The sequence below is a fragment of the Tetranychus urticae genome, chromosome 2, assembly GCF_039701765.1.
Source record: "Tetranychus urticae isolate SD_2017Ah chromosome 2, NJAU_TeUrti_SD_1.0, whole genome shotgun sequence".
Lineage (NCBI taxonomy): Eukaryota > Metazoa > Arthropoda > Arachnida > Trombidiformes > Tetranychidae > Tetranychus > Tetranychus urticae.
In genome coordinates, this window is record NC_142959.1 from 11,108,014 (window position 1) to 11,134,382 (window position 26,369).

At 32.5% G+C, this 26,369-nt stretch overlaps 6 protein-coding genes and 2 pseudogenes across 9 annotated transcripts; 4 read left to right on the forward strand and 4 right to left on the reverse strand.

Moving 5' to 3' along the window:
- Positions 1–2,013: 2,013 nt before the first annotated feature.
- Positions 2,014–4,235, forward strand: LOC107359526 (rab GTPase-activating protein 1 pseudogene; annotated as a pseudogene). The gene has a single exon (XR_001568113.3). The product of XR_001568113.3 is annotated as a rab GTPase-activating protein 1 pseudogene (transcript).
- Positions 4,236–5,606: 1,371 nt separating this feature from the next.
- On the reverse strand, positions 5,607–8,092 carry LOC107359525 (rab GTPase-activating protein 1 pseudogene; annotated as a pseudogene). The gene has a single exon (XR_016199002.1). The product of XR_016199002.1 is annotated as a rab GTPase-activating protein 1 pseudogene (transcript).
- Positions 8,093–8,363: 271 nt separating this feature from the next.
- Positions 8,364–9,673, reverse strand: LOC107359427 (transmembrane protein 14C). Its single transcript, XM_015925913.3, has 2 exons — positions 9,250–9,673; positions 8,364–9,047 (listed from the first exon to the last, which is right to left on the reverse strand). Exons 1-2 carry the CDS (start codon positions 9,578–9,580, stop codon positions 8,905–8,907), a joined length of 474 nt encoding a protein of 157 aa, XP_015781399.1. The 5' UTR covers positions 9,581–9,673; the 3' UTR covers positions 8,364–8,904.
- A 494-nt stretch (positions 9,674–10,167) lies between these two features.
- On the forward strand, positions 10,168–11,802 carry LOC107360114 (uncharacterized). 2 transcript variants are annotated; one of them, XM_015926741.3, is made up of 3 exons: positions 10,168–10,357; positions 10,445–10,943; positions 11,009–11,802. In XM_015926741.3, the coding sequence occupies exons 2-3, from the start codon at positions 10,667–10,669 to the stop codon at positions 11,494–11,496; spliced, it is 765 nt and encodes a 254-aa protein (XP_015782227.2). In that variant the 5' UTR covers positions 10,168–10,357; positions 10,445–10,666; the 3' UTR covers positions 11,497–11,802. The 2 variants fall into 2 exon arrangements, with proteins under 2 accessions (XP_015782227.2, XP_015782228.2); XM_015926742.3 differs by having other exon boundaries at positions 10,466–10,943.
- A 596-nt stretch (positions 11,803–12,398) lies between these two features.
- Positions 12,399–13,067, forward strand: ND-13B (NADH dehydrogenase (ubiquinone) subunit ND-13B). Its single transcript, XM_015926662.3, has 3 exons — positions 12,399–12,463; positions 12,525–12,572; positions 12,697–13,067. The coding sequence occupies exons 1-3, from the start codon at positions 12,446–12,448 to the stop codon at positions 12,979–12,981; spliced, it is 351 nt and encodes a 116-aa protein (XP_015782148.1). The 5' UTR covers positions 12,399–12,445; the 3' UTR covers positions 12,982–13,067.
- A 486-nt stretch (positions 13,068–13,553) lies between these two features.
- LOC107360041 (pfs47 receptor) lies at positions 13,554–14,356 on the reverse strand. Its single transcript, XM_015926661.3, has 2 exons — positions 14,278–14,356; positions 13,554–14,202 (listed from the first exon to the last, which is right to left on the reverse strand). Exons 1-2 carry the CDS (start codon positions 14,297–14,299, stop codon positions 13,739–13,741), a joined length of 486 nt encoding a protein of 161 aa, XP_015782147.1. The 5' UTR covers positions 14,300–14,356; the 3' UTR covers positions 13,554–13,738.
- Positions 14,357–15,526: 1,170 nt separating this feature from the next.
- Positions 15,527–18,155, forward strand: LOC107360137 (uncharacterized). The gene is made up of 2 exons (XM_015926762.3): positions 15,527–16,787; positions 17,436–18,155. Exons 1-2 carry the CDS (start codon positions 16,372–16,374, stop codon positions 17,854–17,856), a joined length of 837 nt encoding a protein of 278 aa, XP_015782248.2. The 5' UTR covers positions 15,527–16,371; the 3' UTR covers positions 17,857–18,155.
- A 1,094-nt stretch (positions 18,156–19,249) lies between these two features.
- LOC107360132 (demethyllactenocin mycarosyltransferase-like) lies at positions 19,250–22,919 on the reverse strand. The gene is made up of 2 exons (XM_089268004.1): positions 21,147–22,919; positions 19,250–20,677 (listed from the first exon to the last, which is right to left on the reverse strand). Exons 1-2 carry the CDS (start codon positions 21,182–21,184, stop codon positions 19,399–19,401), a joined length of 1,317 nt encoding a protein of 438 aa, XP_089124130.1. The 5' UTR covers positions 21,185–22,919; the 3' UTR covers positions 19,250–19,398.
- Positions 22,920–26,369: the final 3,450 nt, after the last annotated feature.

The window sequence follows — 26,369 nt, forward strand, 5'->3', positions numbered from 1 at the left end:
TTTGGAAGTGTTCCGTTGAATAATTCCATATTTGAGGTTCAATTCACTTCGATTAAAAATTGCATAATTTTTGATTCTCATAAATTTGTGAAAAACATTAGCCCGCTAGGTGGCAACCTAACAAAAATACAACCTAAGTGGGTACAACTTAAGTGGAGACTCTACTGTATAATTATAATGGCTGTAAAGAAATTTGTATTTTTTGTTGTATCAGTTAGATACTGATTATTGATACAAGAAGATTATTGGCTGGTCGCAAGTTTTTTTTAACCACACATGCTAACGGTCTTTTCACGGTAATGTTCACCACCCAATCTAACACATCCACCAAATCAACCAAATCATTAAAATAAAAAATAAAATTTCCCTCCACAATGCTTTTGAATAAAAAATAAGAAATAAGAAATTATGGCTATGGTTAGATAACCCTCACCCTTTGTTGCATTGGATAATGAATGATGGATGTATGAATGAATGAATGTAATGCAAGTTAGAATCATGTTGCAATGGCTAAATGTTTGCATTAAACATTCACAATTGCGACTCTAATGCAAATACAATTCAATTGCATTCACCATATTAGCATCTACAATATCACTATGCAGAGTGTTTGATTGTTGAAGGTTGTATTTCTCTTATAATAAGAGGGTAAGGTGTAGAGTCTTTTCGCAAATTGAGAGCTTTCAAATCCATTCGCAGTAACTTGCTAATTTTGGAAAAAGGATTAGGATTAACAAAAATCAGGGAAAGGTTCAGTAAATTCTTTTGTTGTTTCCGAAATCATCTTGCGAACACATTGATTATTTGAAATATATAAGCAGGAAAAATATGAATTCAATTCATTTATCTATTGTTTAGCATGATGGAAGTTTTACATTCCCAAAGAGGTGGCAAGTTACTTGTTTTCAATGAATTTCTGTTCAATAACAGAAATAAAAAGTGATGTGATCTATTGGAAGCGTTCTGAGTCTCAATGTGTTGTATCAGTTCATACTGATTAACTTATAATTTGCTCAGGAGTAATAATGATCATAATCATGGTGTTCATTGTCAAAAAATTGAAAAAATAAGGTTGAAAAATCAAATTTTGGTTATTGGTTTTAAAGCTTTTGATTTTCAAGCTTAACAACTAATTGTTAAACCATGTTTTTGCTCACTGCTTTGCAAATAGGATTTGCGAAAAGACTCCAAACCGAGGGTAATACGTTAATGATCCTTCCGCAGGTTCACCTACGGAAACCTTGTTACGACTTTTACTTCCTCTAAATGATCAAGTTTGAACATCTTTCCAGCACAATCCGACCACTAGTTTCCCAATGGTCTGGATTGACCAGTCCGAAGTCCTCACTAAATCATTCAATCGGTAGTAGCGGCGGGCGGTGTGTTTTTTTTCCACCCTGATTTCGTGCTTTCATGCTGTGTAATTTTTTTTTCTTAAAACCCGCTCAGTTTGACCACAATCTTGACACAAAAATGTGATACATTGACTTTATATATTGTGTAGATTGTGTAGATTAACCAGATTAAATAGATTGTTGCCAGTGCTAGGTTACGATGTTTACGGTCAACTTGTTTCTGCACCCAGGCAACAGCTGATAAAACGGCAAGGTAGCGATCAAGAGAGACGGCAATCAGAGTTAAGGAAGAAACAGAGACTGAAATGTCTCGTAGAGTGTCCGATAAAATACACATTGAAGAGGCAAGTGTTGGTGTTATAAATGATGTTGAGCTTGGTGAACAATTAACCAAAGGTTGCCCAAAAGACCGGTAAAAAAGATGGGAGCAAATAAAATGGAAACAATTATTACTTCAGCTTTACCATTGTATTCATTGCGGATCCAATCAACATAAATAATTTCAACATGACGATAATTATAGTTGACCCAGTGGATGATTTAACCTTAAATAAAGATGTAAACTCTTCTTTACTCTTTGAGTGGATTGGTATTGGTATCTGATATTGCCTATGCATTGAATCTTAGATCTGATATTTGTCAAGCTCAAAAACAGTTGTTTATTAGTTTTACACACTTATTCTCAGATGGAAATGACTGATTGTGATTATAAGTGTTTCTGTAAGAAACTAGCATTGTTCTTAATGTTTGTTCATTTAGATGGATAACCATGAATCACTTGGTTAATTTAAATTTTCCTTCAGCTTTTGACAAGTCAAAAGCTGATCCACCGAGTTTGGTTGCAGCTCCAGAGGAAGAAGACTCGGACAATGATGAACCTCTTTTAAGTGGTTCAGGTGAGGTGTCTAAAGAATGTAGTGAAGTTGAATTGCAAGGATGGGCCGATGTTCTTGCCAAATGGAGAAAAGATCTTAATCAACGACCCAAAGGCCTAGCAGAATTGGTTAAAAGAGGTGTTCCAGAAGCCTTAAGAGGTGAAGTGTGGCAATTATTAGCTTGTTGTCAAGATGACTTAGCTCTTATGGAAGAGTATAGAGTTTTAATCACAAAGGAAACTCCATTTGAACTTTTTATCCGTAAAGATACTAACAGAACATTCCCCGCCAATGAGTATTTCAAGGAATCTGGTTCATCTGGACAAGATTCACTATATCGGTTGTGTAAAGCATATTCTATTTATGATCAAGAGATTGGTTATTGTCAAGGATTAACCTTCATGACGGCAGCTTTGCTTCTTCATATGCCAGAGGAACAAGCATTCTGTCTTCTGGTCAAAATCATGAACCAATATGGTGTTCGTAATTTATTCCGTTCTGGTTTTGAGGAGTTACAGCTACGATTTTATCAACTAGAGAGAATAATGGAAGACTTGATTCCTGATCTACATCAACATTTCGTTGCATCTGGTATTGAAGCTCACATGTACGCCTCCCAATGGTTTTTAACGCTTTTCAGTGCTAAATTTCCTCTTCATGTTGTATTTTATATACTTGACTTATTTTTACTCCAAGGAATGGAGACCATTTTTCAAGTTGCCATTGCCCTTCTACTATTATCCCGAAAAGAGCTTCTTTTACTCGATTTTGAAGGAGTACTTAAACACTTTCGTGTGCATTTACCTAAAAGATATAGAGTTGAAGAAAACGCTCGTATCCTTTTACAAACAGCTGTTAATGTTAAAATCAAAAAGTTGGCTAAATACGAAAAAGATTACCAAGCGACTAAAGCAAATCGTGTCGATCCAGTTGAAAGATTGAAAAAGGAAAATAAAAAGCTGTTAGAAAGTAACATGAGATTGGAGCAGGAAAACGATGACTTAGCCCATGACCTAGTAAATAGTAAAATTCATTTACGAAGACAATTAGACGTTTCCGAGGATAAAGTTGACTCTCTACAGAAAGAGCTATTAGCCACTAAAAAATTGTTAGTTGACACCGAAGAAGAAAAGAAAAGATTGGAGGAAGAGATAAGTCAAGTAAAAGAAGTGTTCAGAAGAGCAACAGCCAAAACTGATGTTGATATTAAAAGAGATGCCAAGATAATCGGACAATACAAGGAGATATGTTCAAAATTAAGTGAAAGACTTGAACAAGAACAGAGCAGTCTGAACGAAAAGCTCGATTCGTTGGCTGTATTGTGTAAACCATGTGAAACCTGTAGTTCAACCATCAGTAAATTTATTTCTGGAGAGAAAGAAGGTCAAGATAAAGTTCGTCAGCAAAATATGGAGAATGGTGAAGCTTTTGATGGAACATCTCATCCACTTGCCCCCTCATCATCGCAAAGTGATGCGTCGATGGAGTCGAAACTAAGAGAACTTGAATTGGAACTAGCGCAAACTAAATTAGCTTTGGTTGAAGCTGAATGCCAAAATCAAGAGCTTATTCATCAATTGACAAATGCCCAAGCTGAAACTCAGCAAGCGAAAAATTCGTGGTTTAATAAAACACTCTCGTCAATTCGTGAAGTAACCAAGAAAGAGTTCAAAGATAAAGAACGAGGCAAAGATATTGGATCAGTTTCACGGCAAGGTAGTCGCGAATTTCCGTCCTGAGAAAGGAACTTCTAGCCCGGTGTACAACAGATTAAAATTTCTCAAGACTATCTTTATTATTAAATGCTGAATTTTAATAAGCAACTTAATTTAAAAAGCCCATAATCACAAAAACTAACTGATACAACAAAAAATACAAATTTCTTTACAACCATTATAATTATAATTACAAGAATGAATCAATCAATAATGACCACCGTTATTATCAAATTTTATTTTATCCTTAATGTGTATAACATCAAAACATAAACATATTTGAGATAGTTCATGATTCTGCCTCTTTCTATCGATAACTTTGGTCAATATTTAAATTTATATGGATAAATGAGCGATGCCACCCGTTTATGGTGGATAAACCTTTGAGTTGATAGACATCTGTTGATTCCGAGATAAAGGCTGCAGCAAAATAATTTTTGTCATATTGATAACAGACTACAAGTGATAAGAAGACCAGTAAGTAGCTTGACTGGTGACTCACAAAGGCTTTTAAACGATTTCATAGATGAAGTTCAGCTCAGGTTCCATAGATACCAAAATCGATGTATTTTAAAATTGATTCCAATTTGTTTCAAAGCTCATTGGGTAGTGAAGCTTTTGGTGACCCTTCTTCTTGATCATTCAAAACTGTCTATCGTTAACTTATGCCGGTCATCAATGTTAAGATCATTATAAAAGTTGGTGTTAGATCGAAATTTCGTTTTAAATGTTCTAAAATTTATGAAGATATCAAAGTACAAGAATGAATACAATTGTATCAAGAAATCAGAAATACGGAACAATGTAAACCTTCAATAGGAAGAAACAAAAAGCAAGATTGGGTGAAAGACAGCAAAACAAGATTATTAACTTTGTAAGCAAAATAATGGGAGTTTTTCCTTAGCTTTGTATGATACACTATCAATTTTTACAATTGGTTCATATGAAACATGATTCCGAATTTGTTTATTAGAAACATATTTTATCAAAAGTCTATCTTTCATGGCTAAATTATTTTATCATCAAGTTGAAACTCTGAATCAAAAGTTTCAATCTTTGTTATTTATGGGTTGCTTTGATTTAATACAAATTTATGATTATGAGCTATTTTATGCATTAAAAATTGAAGGAAACAATTAAAAATTATTAATATCATTATCATCTTATTATGAAAAAAAACCAAGAAATGAAATCTTATCTTTTCTCAAATTGAAAAAATCCATGTATGGAGTGAAAAAATCGAGTTGAAATAAAATGAAACCAAAGCTTAAAATGGTGATTAAAAAGTTGATCAAAGTTAATGATCATTCAATTTTTCTTCATCTTGATAGACAACTTTGAATTCGGACAACGTCCAGCATATTAAAATTCATATTCTACATCATTCTTTCCATTTCTTATTATTTTGAAGCCATTCAGTGAATTGAAATCCTTTCAATACAAAAACAATCAGCCATTATCTTCGATTGTTTGAGATTTCTCAAAATATTGATCAGATTGAGGTAAATAAATTGAATGGCGTGTAAAAAGGTTGATACTTTATCATGAATTTTACGGTATTTCAAAGAGAATTGATTGTGAAAATAAAATTCACATGAAATCAGTCTTAATCACTCGCAGTCACTTGTTGTTTTCAAAACCAAAAAAATCAAGCTATTGGATTAGTGTTGACCATTAATGATCAATTTTATTGAAAATTTTCAGCGTTCATATCAATTTAACATTTGTTATTAAGAGAAAGACGAGATGAGGAGAAACGGGAAATTAATAGAATTATCATTCATCAATCGAAACATGTTTTAGAAAGATAATAAAATCATTCAACAATTGATTTGATGAATCAGTTGAGAATATAACGAATTCAATAAAATATATGTCACAGTTAATTTACAATCTTAGCTTATTGGCCGTTAAAATTTTGTTCAACTGATTTAACTCCAAAATTGTTCCACTATGTCATGTCACCAATGATATTGCACAAGTTAATTGATATAAATTTGTCATTTGTGATGTCACCATGATTTAAAAAATAATTAAGAAATAATTTATGGCCTTCAATGATTAAGATAACGTTAAAAAAATTGTGTGTTAGTTTTCAAATTATGTAAATCTAGCTTAGTATTGAATACGAGTTATCCCTCGATAATTATGAATTTGTTCAACATTAGCTTAGGACGGAAATTCTCGACTCCCTTTACGAGGAACTGAGCTATTGTATTTGCTTTTATCTTTGTAATCTTTTTTGGCAACTTCACGAATAGAAGATATTGTTTTATTGAACCAGAAATTTTTTGCTTGTTGAGCTTCCGTTTGAGCAGCAGCCAATTGATGGATGAGTTCTTGATTTTGACATTTAGTTTCAACCAGAGCTAACTTTGTTTGTGCCAATTCCAATTCCAATTCCCTCACTTTAGACTCCATAGACGTTGTATCCTGTCCTGAAGGTGTCGGTAAAGGTGCCAATGGGTGAGTAAACTCCTCCGCGTTTCCACTGTTTGCTTCTGTACTATCTGCATCTTGGTCTGAAACTTGGTCTTTCTCACCTGAAAGACATTTTTTAATGATTTTACAACATTTTTCACAATCTTTGCAAGCTAATTGCAAGCTATTGAGCTTCTCGGTTAACGTATTCTGTTCTTGTTCTAATCTTTCACTTAGTTTGGAACATATTTCTTTGTACTGCTCGATAATTTTGGCATCTCGTTTGATATCAATATCAGTTTTGGCTGTTGCTTTTCTGAAAACTTCTTTAACTTGCTTGATTTCATCTTCTAATCTTTTCTTCTCGTCTACGACATCGATTAACAATTGTTTAGTTACGATGAGTTCTTTATGTAAGCAATCGGCTTTGTCTTCGGCTATTTCCAGTTGCTTGCCCAATTGTAATTTACTATTAACCAAATCATGTGATAGATCGTCATTTTCTTGTTCCAATCTCAAGTTACTTTCTAACAGTTTTTTGTTCTCCTGTTTTAATCTTTCTACCGGATCCATCCGATCAGCTCTTGTTGCATGATACTCTTTTTCATATTTAGCCAACTTTTTGATTTTAACATTAACAGCTGTTTGTAAAAGGATACGAGCGTTTTCTTCAACTCTATATCTTTTAGGTAAATGTACACGGAAGTGCTTGAGAACTCCTTCAAAATCGAGTTCAAGAAGTTCTTTGCGAGATAATTGGAGAAGAGCTATGGCAACTTGGAAGATTGTTTCAATTCCTTGGAGTAAAAACAAGTCTAGTATGTAAAAAACAACATGGAGAGGAAATTTAGCACTGAATAGCGTTAAAAACCATTGGGAGGCGTACATGTGAGCTTCAATACCAGATGCAACGAAATGTTGGTGTAAATCAGGAATCAAATCTTCCATTATTCTCTCTAGTTGATAAAATTGAAGTTGTAACTCCTCAAAACCGGAACGGAATAGATTTCGCACACGATATTGATGCATTATTCTGACCAGAAGACAGAATGCTTGTTCCTCTGGCATATGAAGAAGCAAAGCTGCCGTTATGAAAGTTAATCCTTGACAATAACCAATCTCTTGATCATAAATTGAATATGCTTTACACAACCGATATAGTGAATCTTGTCCAGATGAACCAGATTCCTTGAAATACTCATTGGCGGGGAATGTTCTGTTAGTATCTTTACGGATAAAAAGTTCAAATGGAGTTTCCTTTGTGATTAAAACTCTATACTCTTCCATAAGAGCTAAGTCATCTTGACAACAAGCTAACAATTGCCACACTTCACCTCTTAAGGCTTCTGGTACACCTCTTTTAACCAATTCTGCTAGGCCTTTGGGTCGTTGATTAAGATCTTTTCTCCATTTGGCAAGAACATCGGCCCATCCTTGCAATTCAACTTCACTACATTCTTTAGACACCTCACCTGAACCACTTAAAAGAGGTTCATCATTGTCCGAGTCTTCTTCCTCTGGAGCTGCAACCAAACTCGGTGGATCAGCTTTTGATTTGTCAAAAGCTGAAGGAAAATTTAAATTAACCAAGTGATTCATGGTTATCCATTTAAATGAACAAACATCAAAGAAAAGATAGATTTTTACATAAAAACTCCTCTAATAAAATTGACAACAAACATATGAAACCGAATAACAAACAAGTTTGTTAACCAAATTGTGTAACACAAATTTACAGGGAATGAATACTAATTGCATTTTGACTGTTAACAAAACAATGCATTGGCAACTGTACGAATATTAGCGCAGTCACACTTGATATGATTCGTAGTAAATATTAAATTAATAAACTGCTTTTAATATTTATAACAGTAACCTTGAATCTAATAGGAAAGGTCAAGCAAATCAGCTTAATTTGTTTAGATTCGGCTGAGTCTGTATAGTGTGGAGAATGTTTCACGCAACAGTTTTTTGTGAATTGAGATACGAGTGAAAAATATTATACAAACAGACAATTTAATGACTTAAACAAACCTCATACAAATAATTATTACAAACTTTGTTGTTAGCATATATTTATAAATGAGATTCAAAATTGAAATGGATTTTGTTAAGGTGAAATTTTCAAAATTTAGAGCAATAATTGGTGTCAGTAATTTGATAAACATGAAAAGAAGATTGGTATTAAAACAATGATAAATTCATTTCCAGGAAATTGAAAAATAGTAAGGCTGTTTCTTAATGAAATTAGATGTAATAATAGTCACATCTTCAAATTAATGAATCGCCATTGAAGCCATATTAACCAAACCAAATTTTTAAAATTTGAGAGATAAAGTAAAGATGTAAATATTCATTCTAAATACCATATGAATGAGATGAAATAAAATACAAGTTTGTCATAATGAAGTTAACTTTTTAAGGAACTGAGAAAACCATTTCTAAGAATATCGATAAAGTAAACTGTTTGTTCTGTATTGCTCTTAATCATTCCATAGAGATTTGAACTTTAACTTAATTATTTTACCGGAGAAAGTATCATGTTGAACGATTTAACACTAAAATATATATGTAGCGGAGAATCATGATTCCAGATAATGAAGCAACTAAACCAGCAGGCATGAATTTGTAGCTTTTCAAGAATCTCCAGGCCATCAATCCAAATAGAATTACACAAGTAACTGAAAATAAAAAATGAAAATTTTAGTCATTATTATTAGTGATCAAAATTATAGTTTGTTTGATTTTTTTTTGAGAAAATAGAAAGAATTTACAAACTGTAATCTTGTAAGTGATCAAACAATTATTAGCAGGAACTTAAAAAAATTTTCATCACAAACAAGAGTAAGTTTCATAAATTTACCCATTTTTTTGAATTCTTACCGAGAAGTGGGTAAACATTAGTTGCATCACGAGAAGAAAAGTAGGAACCAATAAAGATGAGTATTCCGAACACAAGTCCAGCGACAAGGGATGGTATTGATCCGGCTTTCAAATATCCAACTAAGCCACCAGAAATCACAATGAAACCGAGTAATACAGAAAGCACGTCAAATGGTACTGTTAAACCAAACAAGCGATTTATTTTGTTATCAGCAACAGATGTGTTGGCCCCTGAATTTTTTTGATGAGCATCGTCATTTACTTCATCAGCCATTGCAGTGACGAAGATGATACTTAATAAAATTATAAGGTTTGTTGATTTTAAAAACATTTAAAAATTGACAGTTCAAAACTTCGATTAAATAAAATAGCAAAGAAAATATTCATAAGATTAGACACATTGAATAATCATGATAAGTTGATAGAGCAAGTTTAATTCAACAACGGACAAAACATAGACAAAGAAACTCAAAATGAAGAATGAATTCAGAGCGGCACATTTGAATGGTGGTTATAATCAGGGAAAGTTTTAAACATTTCATTACGATTAATGATTACATTTAATGATTCAAACTGCAGAAATATAAGGAATTGAATCATTTGCAGGTTCACGATACCATTGATTTATTTAATTATAGTTTTTGAAACGGTTTAGCTTTGAAAAATCTGAAAGTCATGATTTTCTGAATTTCAAAATTAGGAAAATAATGCAAAATTGAAGGATATTCTCAAATTTTTGAAGCATATTATCGAAAATAATTCACTTAAATTGAAAAATACAAAAATTAAAACAAATAAACAATAATTATTACAATAAAGTTCACAATTTTACTTCCAATTTGTTAGAATGTTTGAAAAGCGCGGTTAAATAAAAGGCGACCAAAAAACAAGCAAAGGCATGTAAGCTCAGCTGATTAATAGGATTTATTCCTAATTGATTGGTGAATGAAAATTTAAATTGCCTGTATTTGTTTGAAATTATCTTTGTTTCCAAAGTTTTATCATGTCTTTTAGAGAACTCCTCAACGCATCAAGTTATTATTTATCCATATTTTTGACTCCTAAATCTTAGATCAACAACATACGGCTTCCATTTTGCTGCTTACTGGTTTGTATTGTTTTTATTATTGATCCTTATGATTAATTATTTAAGTGATCAAGTTAAGATCATTATTTTCTTATCAAAATTATACAGTTAACTTGTCTTTTTCGCTAGGCTTCCTGCTACTTATCAATTTCATGAAAGCTATTGGATTCATCATCATAAATCTCATCATTATCAACATCTTGAAATACAGTTAAAACCAAATCTATGAAGAAATGTGTAAATTTATGGACTTGTTCAAATCTATTTGGTCAACTTGATCAATTGAATTGGATGAATTGATCAATTATTTTATTATTTGGCATCCCTGGCATGATCAAACCAATGTTGAGGCTATTAAGAAGAAAAAGTGTCCTCTTTTTTATACTTTTATCATCATTTACTTATTCTATGGTTATGCTTTTGCGGAAACCTGTTAATCGAATGCACTTCGATGAAGACTCGGACGATGCGTTGGTGGATATTGACAGAGTCAAGTCACGCTTAATATCTTTTCGGAGAAATATGTACAAAGTTGAAATAAATGACGGATCGGGGACGCAATCGGCTCCTAATATTAATTTTATAAATGAAATTGATATTCACAGGGGTGAGTATTTTGACTTTAAGTCACATTGTATTTAAATATGATTTTAAATCATTGATTTTTTTCAGACGAATCTCAAATGACTGAATCGACCAATCTTAATGTTAAGAAAACTGAAACGTGTCGTAATTCAGTGCAAGGTAAAGTTTTGATTGCCGATGATAAAGGATATATTTGTGCTCGGCATGATTTAACGTCTGGTGGATGCTGTCCAACATCAAATCCAACAACTAAACGTTATTCTTGTGAAACCTGTAATTCCAGTGGCTGCTGTGCAATTTTTGAATACTGCATTTCTTGCTGTATGGAACCAGATAAGAAACCTCTTCTTCAAAAGATAATTGCGAATGGTGGAAGTCCAAGTGTTGGAGTTCTTTTTGCTTCCATTACTGATCACTTTGAATTTTGCCTTACCAAATGCAGGACCTCTTCACAATCTGTTCAACATGAAAATTCTTATCGAGATCCAAGAGCAAAACATTGTTATGGAGAAGGCAAATCAGTAGCAAATTCAAAGAAAGAGGAGAATGCGGATGAAAACGTTGTAGTGGAATAATCTTGGTAGTAAATTATGGGAAAGGCTGAAATGTAAAATCTATTCTTTAACTTAATCATACACAATATTGTATTATCGTATCGATGAGCCTGTTAAAGTCGTAATCTTCATGAAGATAATCAGTCGTGTAATTCAGAAAAGCTGGAAAGTTTCAATGAATTTGGAAAATTAACAGATGTATCATCAACTGATACGATAATACATTGACATGGATTATAAATAACATACATTGTAAATATTTTTTAAATATTAGATCAATTTAACGATCTATTAAGTTATAAAATTTTAAGGTGGTTCTACTTCTAATACTCTTCCATCAATTGATTCAAATGTTCGGGTTAATTTAAAATTATCGTGTAAAGGTTATCTTTGGTCCATTTCATAGTCCCAGCAAAAATTTTTCGACATAAATGAAGTTGATAACTTACGATTGTGAACGCGTGAAGTGAAAAATCATTTAACTTTGTCGGAAAGAGATATTTAATTGATTATAACCTTTAATAACCTTTCTCAACCAAGTTGAGATTTCAGAATCTGAAAGTGACGATTTACAAATGATCAGATAGATCAATTTCACTGGAATTTCTTCAAGATTTTGATAGTTTGTATACAATAAACAAAACTCGATCAATCATCGTACATGTAGATAAATCTCTTAAAACTTACTTGTAACAAAAGAGCTTAAGCAATTAATTTCCAACTTATTTATTTTACATCAAAGCGAATTATTTCTTCAATAAATTCTACTTTTATCGGTAATTATTGAATTTAATCATAAATTAATTACAAATTGTGCAAATTGTAAATTTAAATGATGATTTTTACCGAGAAACAGGTATTGATATTGATATTTGGATCTTGTATCTGATATTTGTTTTGGATACAGGTTTTCACCAAGATTTTGTTGTTATTCTGAAGGACATTGTTTATTTAATTCAAATCAATTAAAATGTCTGGAGTTTTAAAGGTAAGTCAATTAATTAAGTTTAATGCACGTTGATATTGAGCATTTTTATTTCCTTCAACAGACAACAACAAAGTTAGCTGGATTAGCTTTGGCCGATAAGCCTCGTGAGGTAAGTCTCATTGTTTTGCCTAACAGTAATGTAGCCTAATTTTTTAGTAGAGTATCATTCATGATTTTACTTCGTTAAAAATGTTTTTAAATTTAATGCAAAATTGAAATTTGTTTGCTTTTAGGCTTTGTCGATGATTTACAGAAGAACTTTGAATGTTTTACAATCAATGCCAAAGGAATCCAACTATAGAAGGCATACTGAAAAATTGTTAACTGAACGATTAGCATATTTGGAAGAGGATGCTGATGTAACTAGAATGGAACGAAAATACAAATATCAAGTCGAAGAACTAATTTGGCATGCAGAGGACGAGTTGAAGTGTGCTAGAGCGATGGCAAAATACAAGGTTTGGGAACCTTTAGTCAAAGGAGCACCAGAAAATCAATGGAAGTGGCCGGTTGCATAAAATAATAACTTTCTGTTAATAGATACAAATAGTTTGTTGAACTACTAGAGTTATCAAAAATAAATTTGGTTTTTGATTTTCAAAAATATACTTCTTCATAAAATGATTCAAATATTCATTGAATGCTTAAAGCATGATAATGCTCATAATTCAAATGATTTCACTTTTGTCCTTTTCATCGATTTTTCCCTGCCAAAAATAAAGTAATAATAATCAATTAAAAACATGAAGAAATGAAGAAATAAAAACCAAATCCAGCACAAGGTTAAAACGAAAACATAATCGGCTTTTATTAGTAATGACACTCAATTAAATCAATTGTATTTTGATAATTAATTAGAGAATCTTAACAATTAAGTTTCACTTCAACTGGTATCAACAAAAAACTAGACACGCTTGTATACAGATTATGCTTTAGTTACGCTCAGTATTACAATTCAGTAACCACTTGAGCTGAGCAAAAGATTATAAAATCAGTTTCAATTTATTCAAACTGTCATTTATCATGGTCCATCCTATCCTATCAGATAGACTTTTTGATGACAAAAAACCTTCACGAAATAGAGTTGAAATTTCTGTAAATTATAAATTAATCTTTATTCATCAACTTAGTGGATATAAAGATTTACAAAAAGTAATTCAATTTTGCTTCATGTTTCATTTGAGCTCTTATTGAGAAGAAATACGCAAAAGTGGCACAATCGCTATTTAGCAGCTTTCCAGAAACTTTGATCACTAGCTGGCTGTTTTGGTAGGCTTACAAAGAAACTGTCTTCATACAGAGAACTTCATAGTCAGAGAAGGAATGCTCATCACCTCCAAATGGAATGTACAATCGACCATGACTAGGATGAATTTTACCGATAACATGAGATCCTTGATGGAAGGTGCGGCCAATGAAGAGACTTTCTCCGTCACTAGTTTTACCTCCTTCAATAGCACCAGTTGGAGTCATACCTTCGGAAGATGGTACCCAGCAAAATTCAAGACCGTGACCACGAAGAACTTGGTAGACTCGATGAGGGTGTTCTCGACCAGCATAGGCAACATAACATACACCATGTGAAGGAACAATTTTACCAGGAATACATTCACCATCCTGAAGAGCTCGACCAACGTAAAGGGTTTCCCCACTGATGTCCATTCCACCAACTACAGCTTCTCCATATGGCACGAAACCTCCTTCAGCATCAATCCAATGAGCTTTAGGTCCTTGGTGTCCTGTATAATTTTATAAAACAAACACATGAATTAAGAATTGTGATAAGAGGATACAAGAGTTGTTGATAAACTTACGATTATAATAAAATTCTGACATGGTTTAAGTTAATGTCGCAAAAAATCCAGAGACAAATGTTGCAAACAGAGGAACGAATGGAAATGAATGAAAACAAAAAAATCAAAAGGTGGTTTTATTGTGAAAGTGAGATTGTATGACGTTTTATGCACAAATCAAAACCAATGTAAGATTGTAAGATTGAAGGAGAGATTTATTGAAATGATTAAATGTTGATAAAATTGATGTGTAAAAAGGTGAAATTATTAATACAAAACTAATCAACCATCTATTAGAAGTTTCCCTTTCAATGTTATCACAATAATGATTTACATCAAAACAGAATAGTTTATTATTATCTCACATCTCTTTCTGTTTTTGCCACTCCTTTGTTAATTTTTAAACTTTTGCGTCAACCTTTCCTTTTGTTTATCCCAATACAAAGTAAATACAGCAATATAGTTTCTTCTAGATCCATCTCAATTTAACCAGACTCTGATTAATTGATAAAGAAACGCAAAAGCTCTGACCTTCGGTTAAGAGTTGATACTTGGTTCATGAATGTCGATTCATTTCTGGGTCACCAGTTTTGTGCAATGAAACTCCTATTGCTGCAACCAGATTAACCCAATGATAGACAAATAGAGGCAAAAATTGAAGTATATTTTGCCTTTTGCTACTTCTGGGTGTTTTGTGTCAAGTTGACATCAATCAATAGCAATCGGTACTTCTCAGTAATTTTAGGTGTAACAATCTTGTAGTTTAATCACAATTTTCCTAACCAATATCGATAACGAGAGGATTTCATTTGATCGAGAAATTAACACTAAATGAGTCAAGATTTTCAAGGTAATTTTCCCTGGTGATTTATTATGATTTTCACTATCATTTATTGGAAATAATTTATAGCTTAAGCCTGTAAACACAATCAATATTGGAGTATTTATCAAGTTAACCAATCCTAATCAGTATGTCTAATAGTAACGAGTAATGAGTGAATATCTGAAACATTAAGTTGCTCCAAAATAAAGTCTGTAAAAATTGTTATCAACCATTTTATCCTTCAACATGATTGTAGATTCACCTTCAATTAAGGTACACAATGAATAAATATCTAACGATAGCACAATTTGTATTTTGATTAATAGTGATCATCGAATGTATTACTTACTAAATATTACATTTGGTAGACTGTTGGTAATTGTTGAAAGATTGATTGTGCACAGTGTCAACAAGTTATTGGCCTTTAGTCCAATTTGTTGCTTTATTTAATTTTAACCAGTCAACAAATAGTCAAATCAAACAGTTTAACTGATTCTGTTAACACTTACAGCTAACAATTAAGTTAATTGCTCACGGAAATGACGAGGAAAAATGTATTACATTCCGACCCATATCATAAAGTGGATAAGTCAACCCGTAATTTGACTATTACAGCCTTTATTGAGTCCGTGAAAAAAAGTCATCCCAATTAGAAGATTATCAACATTTCCATCAGAGCTAATTAATTTAGGGTTCCAATAGTTTAGGTCTTAATATTGGCCTGAATTGTGGCACTTTTAATTGAATATTATACCGGTTGGTTATTGAGCATTTGTCTCATTTGTATGTCACCATGATCAACTTGACTGATTGTCCGATTCGGTCAGAGTAATTTCAATGGTAATGATTAACCCATTATTATGAATCTTTTGTAAGTGACACTTATGAGACAATTTTGAATATTAATTATCAACAAAAATGATAACCTTTCTGGTTGCTTTCAATTTTACTTTGATTCTCAAGTTCTTGGCTGGCTTTTTGGCTTAATGAGGTTAATTGTTGTGGATCAAAGAAAGCAGCAATCAGAGAAATTGTTGAAATTGTTTTTTCTGTTCAACTAATGTTTAATAAGTGTCACCAAAATGTGGTTTAGCACCAATTTGGATGGATCAATGAGTTTCAACCAGCCCACTTTAACTGCTACATGAACAGTAATAGGGTAAAGTAAAGTTGACTCAAAATGTTTAACCATAAGCAATAACTGTTTACATGTTGGTGTGTTGAGTGTTTTTGTCTTGCAACTTATTCGTCTTTAGACTCTTGCAATTTACCGAAGAAATTTAATTCTAGGAATGACCGTTTTCCCGATTATTCATTTTCTCAGTGTACTTCTCAATTTAACAAACGGATTAAATGAAACCAACGGTATAACACAGTTACAAGGATCATCCTCGTTATCAGCTGATTTGGCACAAAGTGAAATACAACCTTTTCCTCTTGGTCATCCCTCACCTGTTGTCGATGGAGTGACACCACATCAATCGGAAGGTTCCAATGTTTTCCCTTATCTAATGAGTCGCCCTGTTTTCACTGAATCCCTGAAATCATCTTCTGAACAAGCTTCAGGCAAATCTGCAAAAGGTAAACAACAATCGTTTGGATGGAAACAAGATGATGACTCTAAATGGTTTAAACATGGAGGAGAAGAGGAATCAGATAAAGAACGAAGTAACAAAGGTCAAAGTTCTTACCAGAATGGTTCACATAAGTGAGTATCTAATCAGTGATCAGCAATTTAACAATTATAGTTCATTATTGCTCTTTTATTACCCGATATCAGCTTGTTGAAAGCTTTGAGGTTTTACTTTGTAACTCTCAATCATTAATTGAATCCCTTTCTCATGAAAGTTTCCTTCTCATCTAGATTTCAATGTCTCAGTGTTTTTATTCACTCATGTTTACATGTTCATAGTTTATCGTATTGATAGTATTTCCAATGAACAACAACATTGACAGCCATTCAGAATGTTTTTCAACGTGATTCATTGACGCAGCCTATTTTGAATAATGTTGAGCTTGCATTGAATGTTTTTTTATTAGGTTTATTAATTCAAACAATGAGTTTACCTTTCAGTTTTTCAACCATCAATCAAGTATTCTTAATTTAACCCGTCAAGTTGATCAGCTTTACAATGACAAATTGAAATGAAATTTTCAAGTCCACACTTCCTGTTGGTTTGATTGCCAATCCATGGATGCAAAGTAATACATGATAATTTGATGGATTATTGATTGGCAAGATGATATCAAGAGTTAACCAAAGCTTTCATAGTTTATATGAAACTTGATAACTCAAACCCAAGATACTCAATTTTCAAACTCACAAATATCTTACTTTTTTATCATCATTTACCAGGAAATCATTAGTTCATGATAACCGAGATTTCAAGGAGAAGTGGAAAAAAGGATCGGAATCTGGTGAACATGAAAATGAAAAGCTGGTTGAAGAGTATAATAAAAACAAGGGACGAATGTACGAAAAGAAGTGGTCCTGGGAAAAGGAGCGTGGTTCAGGCCATGGTTGGGAAAATGCTGGTCATAACGATCAGAACCATTCGAAAGGATTATTCAATCAAGAATACAATTCTGAATTAAAGTCTAATGAAGGAAAAGAAGCTTATGGTGGAGGAAAGAAAAATTCACATGCAGAAACAGATTCATGGGCTGGTAAACATATTGATAAAGGATTACGAAGTGAAGATAAAGAACGAAGAGCAAAAGATTCTGTATTTTTTGATAAAGATAGTACAGCAAGCACAAGGATGTCAATAATATGAAGCAGTGGGATGATCAATACCATGACAAATTTGGTTACCACTGAATGATCAATTTGCCCCATTTCCAGCTTTTCTAGGAAATTTACACAGTTAATCCGCAATGCAGCTAATCTAACTGATTCCAATGTGAATATTAGTTGATTGATTTGATTAATTTCACAAGAAAGGCACTCATAATGAGTATATTTTTTCATGCCATGATACATTTCAATATAATCCAAAAGTCTTTTGTATTTGGTTTTGTATTGTTTTTGTTATTTTTATAAGAAACTATCGTCATTAAATTATTATGCTTTCAATTTAATTGTAACTTTTTTACTAATGTAAACTGAATCTGTCGATTGATTACTCATGATAATATTTGAAAATCTAAGCGCCAAAAATCAGAAATTGAGCCTTTTTTAATCCATATACTTACTTGTATTGTAGATCTTTAGATCTGTTTTAACATTCAGAGTGAGTCTGATTATAATAACGAAAATTTTCTTGCTAAATTATTATTTATTGTTGTTAAAGTGATGGGTTAACAACTGTCCCTGGGTATTTCTTATTGGTAGCTGACGAAAAGAGTTTTTGATGCTGTAAAAATACTAATAATTAGGTTTTCTAAGTATGAAGTTTAAGTAATGAAATGAAAAGCAGAAATCTCTTTACTGTCTATGCTCAGTCAGGCATCAACTGATTGCTCTAATGTTTATGATTTAAATCATTAATCGTGTTTATAATGAAAAATATAAGGAGCGGGAGTATAAACAAAGATCATATGCGAATCTTCAACATCATGATCTTCAGTGTCTCCGAAGTAGATTGTTTTGCGTTCATTAGTCTAAGAATCGTTAACACAAAGGGTGTAAACTGGTGCGAAATAGTTGAACACTTTTTGATTAATTAGCTGACTGTGCACGAGCTGATTGTCGGACGACAGAAGATTATACATTTAGTTTATTAATTTGATACACAACCAACTCGTTATTTTTATGATACGCTGTTTGGTGATATATTAGTAAATTGCTTCTACGTCCATTTCACGATAAATTGATATTTAGTAACCTTTTACTGAAAATTTGAATTCCGTTGTTCAACATCATCAGCCTGACGAGATGTGAGATTGCCCTAAGCTTATCTTTGAAACTAGAGTCTCTAAACTTGTGGTTGGGTTCATTACCAAAAAATGGTTGATAATATTCAAATTCCCTACACTTTACGAAGCATTGATGGCCTAATGTATGTAAATCTGTAAATCCATTAATGTACAAGCAATATTTGATTGAGTTTTAATCACTAAACATGTTAGAATGATTAAAGGTCATTCAGCGTTACGCCTAATAGTGATTGCTCTAACATTGCGACTATGATACTACTCGTCGCTCCGAAAATTCAATAGATTGCAATTGCTAAATTTATTTGATTTTATTACTGAATAAGAGATTTTTTATTTAATTAGCAAGAATCATCAATCTACTGCAATCAATTCTACTTCAGTAACAACCATGGAAGTAAACTCAAAGTGTTGGTTTTTATAGGATTACCATGGACTGCATTTTACGATTTACTTTTACTTTGTTCAATTTGTCTTTCAATCATTTTGATAGCTTGAGAAAAGCTGTTTGAATTTCTCATGTTATGTGAAATGGCTTTGACTCGATCTTGCATTTCTTTGTCTTCAAATATCTTCTCAATGCAGCTAAGAAGATAATCTTCGTCAAGTTCGTACGGATTGATGCGAAAGCCAATTTTTTTGTCGACCACTCTCTGAGCATTATCAAATTGATCATAAAAATAGGGAATGACAATCATTGGCTTTCCGTAATAAAGTGTTTCCGTAAAAGTATTGTTTCCTCCATGAGTTATGACTAGATCGACACCTCGAACAACCGCAATCTGGTTAACATAATTTTCACCCCACATGTTGTCGGCCAATTCTAGCGCATCACCTCGTGGTCCTTTTGATATGATAAATTTATGCGGTGATTTGGCTAGAATAGCAATTAACTTTTTCATTATAACCAAATCGGCAGACCCTAATGATCCCAATGAAAAGTAAATTACTTTTCCTGGCTTATCTTTTAACTTTTCTGGAATGAAAAATTCAGTATCCAAATCTGGTTGACGAACCCAGGCATCAACACGGTGCCAATTAGGATCTTTTGGTTCACATTCAATGTAATCCAAGTCAGCTGGGTAATGATAAAATCCGATTGTCTGAAGACTACTTACAAATCTCGCTGAATCAAATTTAGCAGGATCAAGACCAGCAGCAGTCAAATTTTCATTAGTGGTTTCAGTTAATCTTGAATGAGCTCGTTGATAGGCTTCTCTAAATTCATCCCAACTAGATGGATCACTGTTAATTGAGTAACCTGAGAATGGTGGAGGACCTTTTGGATACAATACCAATGGATTCAATGATGCAAGTGGAAACCAAGGAATTGAATGCTTGTACAGGAATGGATATGGAGATATTATGGTATCAGAAACAATGCCATCGAATTTATTGTTTTCATCAGAAACTATCCTTTGCAAGGCAGCGTTCAATTCAGCGAAAATTTTGGCCTGAACTATTAAAGATTCTTTTTCGTCCAATGAAATTCCTTTAAAACGTTTCAACGGCTCTTGTCTAAATTTATCCGCAAATGCATCAATCCATTGGAAAATCGCCCCCTCCAAATTCGTCTCACCCAATTGGCTATCAAACGGAATGAATGAAAATCCTCTTTTAACCGCTAAATGTCTGTGTTTTTCACGATGAGCAAAATAAACTTCATGTCCAGCAGCCTTTAAACCTTCAGCAAACCCTAAAGCTGCATTGATATGTCCATAACTGAAAATAAATGGGAAAGGTCAATTTTTTATTATTAGATAGATAGTAAAAAATGTTCTTGTATTCATTACAGTTTCATAATTCAATAACCAAGGACCTTATTATTTCTTATTTTATCTTGTGCAATATTATCGTTCAGGTCAACTCATATCTAATGTAATGTCACTCGAAACATCCACCACATCAAATTTTCACAGAAACAGGGGAAGTAAACAATTTATAGTTTGATTCAGTTTTTTGATTAAATAAATTTTGGACAAATTGTTCTCAACCTTTATGAATTGCCTAATTAAACAACAAAAATGCCAAAATTGAATTAAAAATTAAGATTCTTGTAAATAAAATTCGGAAAAAGGCTATTTCACCTAAATTGCAAAATAGTCGAAATGTTAACCCGCTCAACTGAAATTATTAGACGTTATGAATCTATTAAATATTAAATTTTTCGTGTATTAATTGAGATACTTACGAATCGATTGCTGTCACCAGAAAACGATGAGAGGTCATTTTTTATTTATTTGTATCACTGGTTAGTTTGATGATGAATTCAAGTCTTTAATGAATCACCAGAATGAAACCGGTGTGAAATAAAAATGCACAATACTACTATTCAACTATACAACTTAAGCAATATAATTTAACTATTTCGTATTCTTTATTTATTCCGCAATCAGAGAAGACAATCTGGATATCTCTGTTTCCATGAGCATTTCATGAAGATGATTGGTTCATTTTAAAAGCAATGAAACTCAATTTAATCATCTTCTATTGATTGATGTTCCAAGATAAAGGTGAAGGCTTCGGTCCTGAATACAATCCAGATGGGATATAATAAGATAAGATTATTGTCGCATTTTAATACACTATGCTATTAAGCTGATTCGGTCCTAAATACAATTCACATCGAAGATTAATACATTGATCTTTAATTCAAATGACAAATAATGAGATAAGATTATTGTCTCATTTCAACCGATCTCTTGCATAATGGATAAAACAGCTCATTTTGATTAATGTGATACACAATATTTGCGAACCACGATGAAAATTGTCTCACCTCTTGTAATTTTTTATTTTGAATCTCATTATGTTGCATGAATTGGATAATCATCCACCTTCGATCACTTAAATTGATTTGCAACGCTTTTTCCAATGGTTTCCATGAATGAATGAATTGAATGATGAGACACTCGTTATTATGAAACCACTGATAAAACTATTACAGTACTATCCTGCGAGATAAAATCTGTATATGGCCCCTATGTTATATTTAACTCCAGACCGCATTTGTTCTCGCGACCACGCTCATGTTGGTACGACTGGAATTATCATCTAATAAGTCCTTGGAATCAAAGATGCTAATGATAGCGAATATCGACCTCAGCCGACAATTGTAGGGCCCTGGAAACAATAGGCCACAATATTTGGTTTAGAGATGTTCCATATGAATAACAAGATGATATCGATATTTTTCATTTTGGTGATTCTCATATCGAATATATTCATGTTCATATTCATGAATATTTAATGAATATTCGTCAATACTAAAGAGGGGCTAGATTCAAATTAGTTCATTGTTAATCGAATGCAAAGTGGTAAAAAACTGTTAACGAAATATCGGGTAGAGATTCCAAAAAACAAATGTTATTTACATGACAAGGTCTGATTATATTTCCTTCATCCGTAATTATTGAGCCAGTTTTGGAAAAAGTTCACTCACAAGGTACAGATGTAGTTAGAATGTTGAGGTAGAGAAGAGCAAGTTTATGAAGATGGTGAAAGTTTCCTTTGTATTTTTTCAAAAATATAAAAGATCATCTTTGAGATCACAATATTTTAATTCAAAATAATGTTTTAGACATAATTTGACAAATCTTTCGATCATTAGAAACGACGAGTTCCATCTTGTCTGTACATCTTTTTTTAATTTGAGGGGAACTGCATTATCTTTCATTTTCTTTCAACTTGCTATGTTACTTTGTTTGAAAAAAGTAAACAACTTTGATATCAATTGTACAGCGTTTTCATCATATTGGACTGAATCCATAACAAGTAAGTGCATTTTGTGTGCTCCAAGTCAGATATGTTTCGTCGAAATATCTTTTATTGCTAAAACCATGTTTAATGCGGACTCAGTCATAAATTTCCTCATTTTCGATTTCGAATTCAAGTACAATTTCTTAGATGGAGTCAGTAATGTGTTCGGATGTATGATTGATTGGAAAATCTTAGGAAGCTAAACACGATCAAAGTCACGGTCTTAGTATGCTGACCCAATCTTTAAGAAGTTGCGCAGATATCCTTAAAATCATCTTCATGTATTTCTACTTCTTCAGCGATATTGTAAGGTGATGAGTTGGTGAAAATAAAGGAGAAACTGATAGACTGATTTCTTTTGCTTTCTTTTTCTTTTTATACCCGTTAGTCTGACCTCTTTTTAGCCTGACTTGGTCTACGTGACTTTTCAATTTTCTCTTTTCTTCGCACTCATTGCACTTACTCAGTACCAGGTTGCCCAAAAGTGACTCCCTAACTTTTTTTGCAATAACTGTGACCTTCAGTGGTTTTTACTCAAATAAACTATTACCACGTTGCTACCGCACCCAGAGAATTTGTTTGAAAGTGTTTTTAACAACTTTTTTTTGACCTGAAAATGACCTTAACCGAGGACGAACGGCTTTTTATAGTCAAAACTTTCTATCGCTGTAATGATTCTGTTACAGAAACACTTCGCAAGTCTGGAACAGCTTTTGGAAACAAGAAAAAACCAGATAGGAAAACTGTAACAAAGTAAGTTGGTTTTTTGGTCAATTTTTCAGTTTTTCATGATTTTTTTCTTTTTAGCCTCATTGAGAAGTTTGAAAGAACTTATTCCTTGTTAGACGACAAGGAAGGAAGAAGGAAGAACTGGACGCCCAAGAACAGCTAGGACATCTGAGAATATCAATGCAGTTGATGAAGCAGTGGCAAGCAATCCAAGAGCTTCACAAAATGAGATTGCTGGTATAGTCGAAACATCTCGACAAACTGTTCAACGTATTCTTCGGAAAGATTTGGACCTGTGGCCATATAAAATCCAGGTTGTGCAACCAATTAGCGAGACTCATGCTGCTAACAGATTCGATTTTGCCAACAATGTCCTGAATATGGTTAATGAAGGAAAAATTGATTATATTAATAAGAAAATAATCTTGACGGATGAGTGTCATTACCACTTGGGTCTGACAGTTTTCGTGTCTTTCTTTTTTTGTTGCTTTTATCTGGAGTTTGCATCTTTGTTTGGATTCTGGATAAACGTTAAATCCCGGTTTCTGTGAAACAATTTATGTTTAAAGTTAGTTTTAATATTCAAATTTTTGGATGTACCAATTCTTGGAAACAGTAAATTTCTCAATTCTTACATCTTCCCCACCTATTTAAGCCGAAGCCTCTTTAGGCTATAATTAAAGCATTATATTTGGATATTAAATTTACTTAACGCGCAAATTTAGCGCACTTTCATCTTTTGCCATAGATTAAGCAAGGGTCACTAGACCACTGTATTGGTCAGCCGTATTGAGAAAAGGTTATAAATTTCAACCTTTTACTTCCGTCCTTCTTACACATTGAACTTTTGCTATTTTCTCAATTTAGTATTTGATTATTTCTTCTGTATTCTTTGATTTTTAATCTTGTTTTCTTTTTTACAATAATGGATGACATAAAACAGGTAGGTCTGACAGTGATCGTGTTTCTTTTAGTCATTTTCATAATATCGCTCTTTTTCTGACAGCTTTTGGACAACCACGTAGGGTTGACTGAATTTGAACAAGAAGCAAGACTTCTCGATTGTGTTTTGTTAGGCAGATTGGATTTGAATCCTACAGCAGCAAAAGATCGTTTTAAGCATCGATCGGCTGCAAAAGACTGGTATTCGAGAATTCCAATTTTTGGGTGTTAAAATGGAGAACAACCCAGATTGGCATATTTGGAAAGGTTTCAATTTGACCAGTTAAAATGTCGGTTTTGCTCTTTATAATGCAATTTTAACTTGCATGCACGCTGTTCTAATCTAGCACAACATTTGGCTAGGGCCCATCCCTTTGAAATCAAAACTGTAGAGGACTGTCTCCATGCGAGAAAAGAATATGATTAAAACGGTTACAATAATGTAATTGGTAATAACTTCTTTGAAATGCAAGAAAACGTTTGAATTTGAAAAACACGTTTATCTTTATTCAATTCAAGAATCTTTATTCTACTTATATTTGTTTTGTTTTTGTTCTGAATATAGATATCAGATCTTGTTACTGATATGGATCCTAATACAGATATCAATGTTATATGGTTAAACGCATTCAATATCGCAAATTTATTTTTCTTTATTTACTCATTTTAAATGATCAATAGCTTTTAATGCAGATTCTCAGTTAATTTATTGTTAGTAAATTATAATTGGGCATAAATAAACGCATTCTTACTAAAGCCAATTAAGGCTGTGGAACTATTAGTAGATATTATTATTTCCATTTTATTTTTCTCTTTTCTTTGAATTTGTGGTATTATATATTAATATTTGGATACAGTAAAGTACCAGATAATGACAGCACCAGATAGTGACAGTAAATTTGTCAATGGTCCCTAATTAAGAAGGGGTTTGAAAAATCTGTATAGTATGGTGAATCGTAGTAATGAGCTATTTCAAGTTACTGTCATTATCTGGTACTTTACTGTATAATGTATTTGTTATCTGGATTAAAATTGAAAAAAAATAGCATACTAATGGGGTTCTAAGAAATATGCTTTTCATGCTCATTAGCTCTGAGAAAAGCTTTGAGTTTGCGTATTTCAGCTATAAATATGTAGCACATGTTTTTTTTGTTTACCTCAACTTTGTTACAATCATTATTACTATTAAAAACTTTCACGTTTTCACTCAACTTATATTGAATTTTTTATCTAAAAACCCCAATCATGCTGCAATCAATCATCAATAAAAATATTGATAAAAAACAATATAAGTTTATTTCATTTGGATGAACTTGGATATCATCTGAATTATAAAAAAGAAGATTGTTGGTTAACTAATTGAGCACGAAAACCTCAGCTATGAGGAAGATGAATTGGATTCCCCGAAAAGCTTAATTGCCCATTGCTTTTAAGATAAGGATTTTTCCAAGATAGTATGACGTGTAATCTCGAGTGCTAACATACTAACCAGCTCAAGCTTATCATCTTTTGGTATATCGATATGTTTAAGCTCCATACTGTGACCAACATGTGTTTTTAAAAATTGATTGAATGTTTGCCCTCTGAGCCAGGGTTTACTAAAATGGATGATTGACACCTTTCCCCTATTTTTCGGGTGCCTTGTAAAAAAAACGGTCAAATTTGTTAATAAGGGTAATTTAATTTACTTATCAAAAACTTGTCAAAAGCTTTAAAAAGCATTTCGATTTTAACTTTATTTATAAAATCTGGAAGATATTCGGTTCGCAAATATTCAATATCTGTTTGGTTTATATTCTTCTCTTCGTTATGTAAGATTAAAGTTATCTTACCCCAAGGTCTAATTTCACCGGTCCATCCAATAATTGCACCAATAGACTTCCACTGGCTCGGGAAAGTTCTTTTTTAATTTCGTCCAAATTAGCTTTTATTATGACCGGTTTTTTGTTTCCAACTGATGTGTTATATACATCGATGAAAACAG

Coding starts and splice junctions, on each gene's coding strand:
- LOC107360114 (XM_015926741.3), top strand. CDS start 10,667: ATGATCAAACCAATGTTGAGGCTATTAAGAAGAAAAAGTGTCCTCTTT. Junction 10,944..11,008: donor TGAAATTGATATTCACAGGG/GTGAGTATTTTG, acceptor GATTTTTTTCAG/ACGAATCTCAAATGACTGAA.
- ND-13B (XM_015926662.3), top strand. Junction 12,573..12,696: donor TGGCCGATAAGCCTCGTGAG/GTAAGTCTCATT, acceptor GTTTGCTTTTAG/GCTTTGTCGATGATTTACAG.
- LOC107360041 (XM_015926661.3), bottom strand. CDS start 14,299: ATGTCAGAATTTTATTATAATC. Junction 14,203..14,277: donor GTCAGAATTTTATTATAATC/GTAAGTTTATCA, acceptor AAAATTATACAG/GACACCAAGGACCTAAAGCT.
- LOC107360137 (XM_015926762.3), top strand. CDS start 16,372: ATGACCGTTTTCCCGATTATTCATTTTCTCAGTGTACTTCTCAATTTA. Junction 16,788..17,435: donor TACCAGAATGGTTCACATAA/GTGAGTATCTAA, acceptor ATCATTTACCAG/GAAATCATTAGTTCATGATA.
- LOC107360132 (XM_089268004.1), bottom strand. CDS start 21,184: ATGACCTCTCATCGTTTTCTGGTGACAGCAATCGATTC. Junction 20,678..21,146: donor CTGGTGACAGCAATCGATTC/GTAAGTATCTCA, acceptor ATTTATTTTCAG/TTATGGACATATCAATGCAG.
- LOC107359427 (XM_015925913.3), bottom strand. CDS start 9,580: ATGTTTTTAAAATCAACAAACCTTATAATTTTATTAAGTATCATCTTC. Junction 9,048..9,249: donor TAATGTTTACCCACTTCTCG/GTAAGAATTCAA, acceptor TTTTATTTTCAG/TTACTTGTGTAATTCTATTT.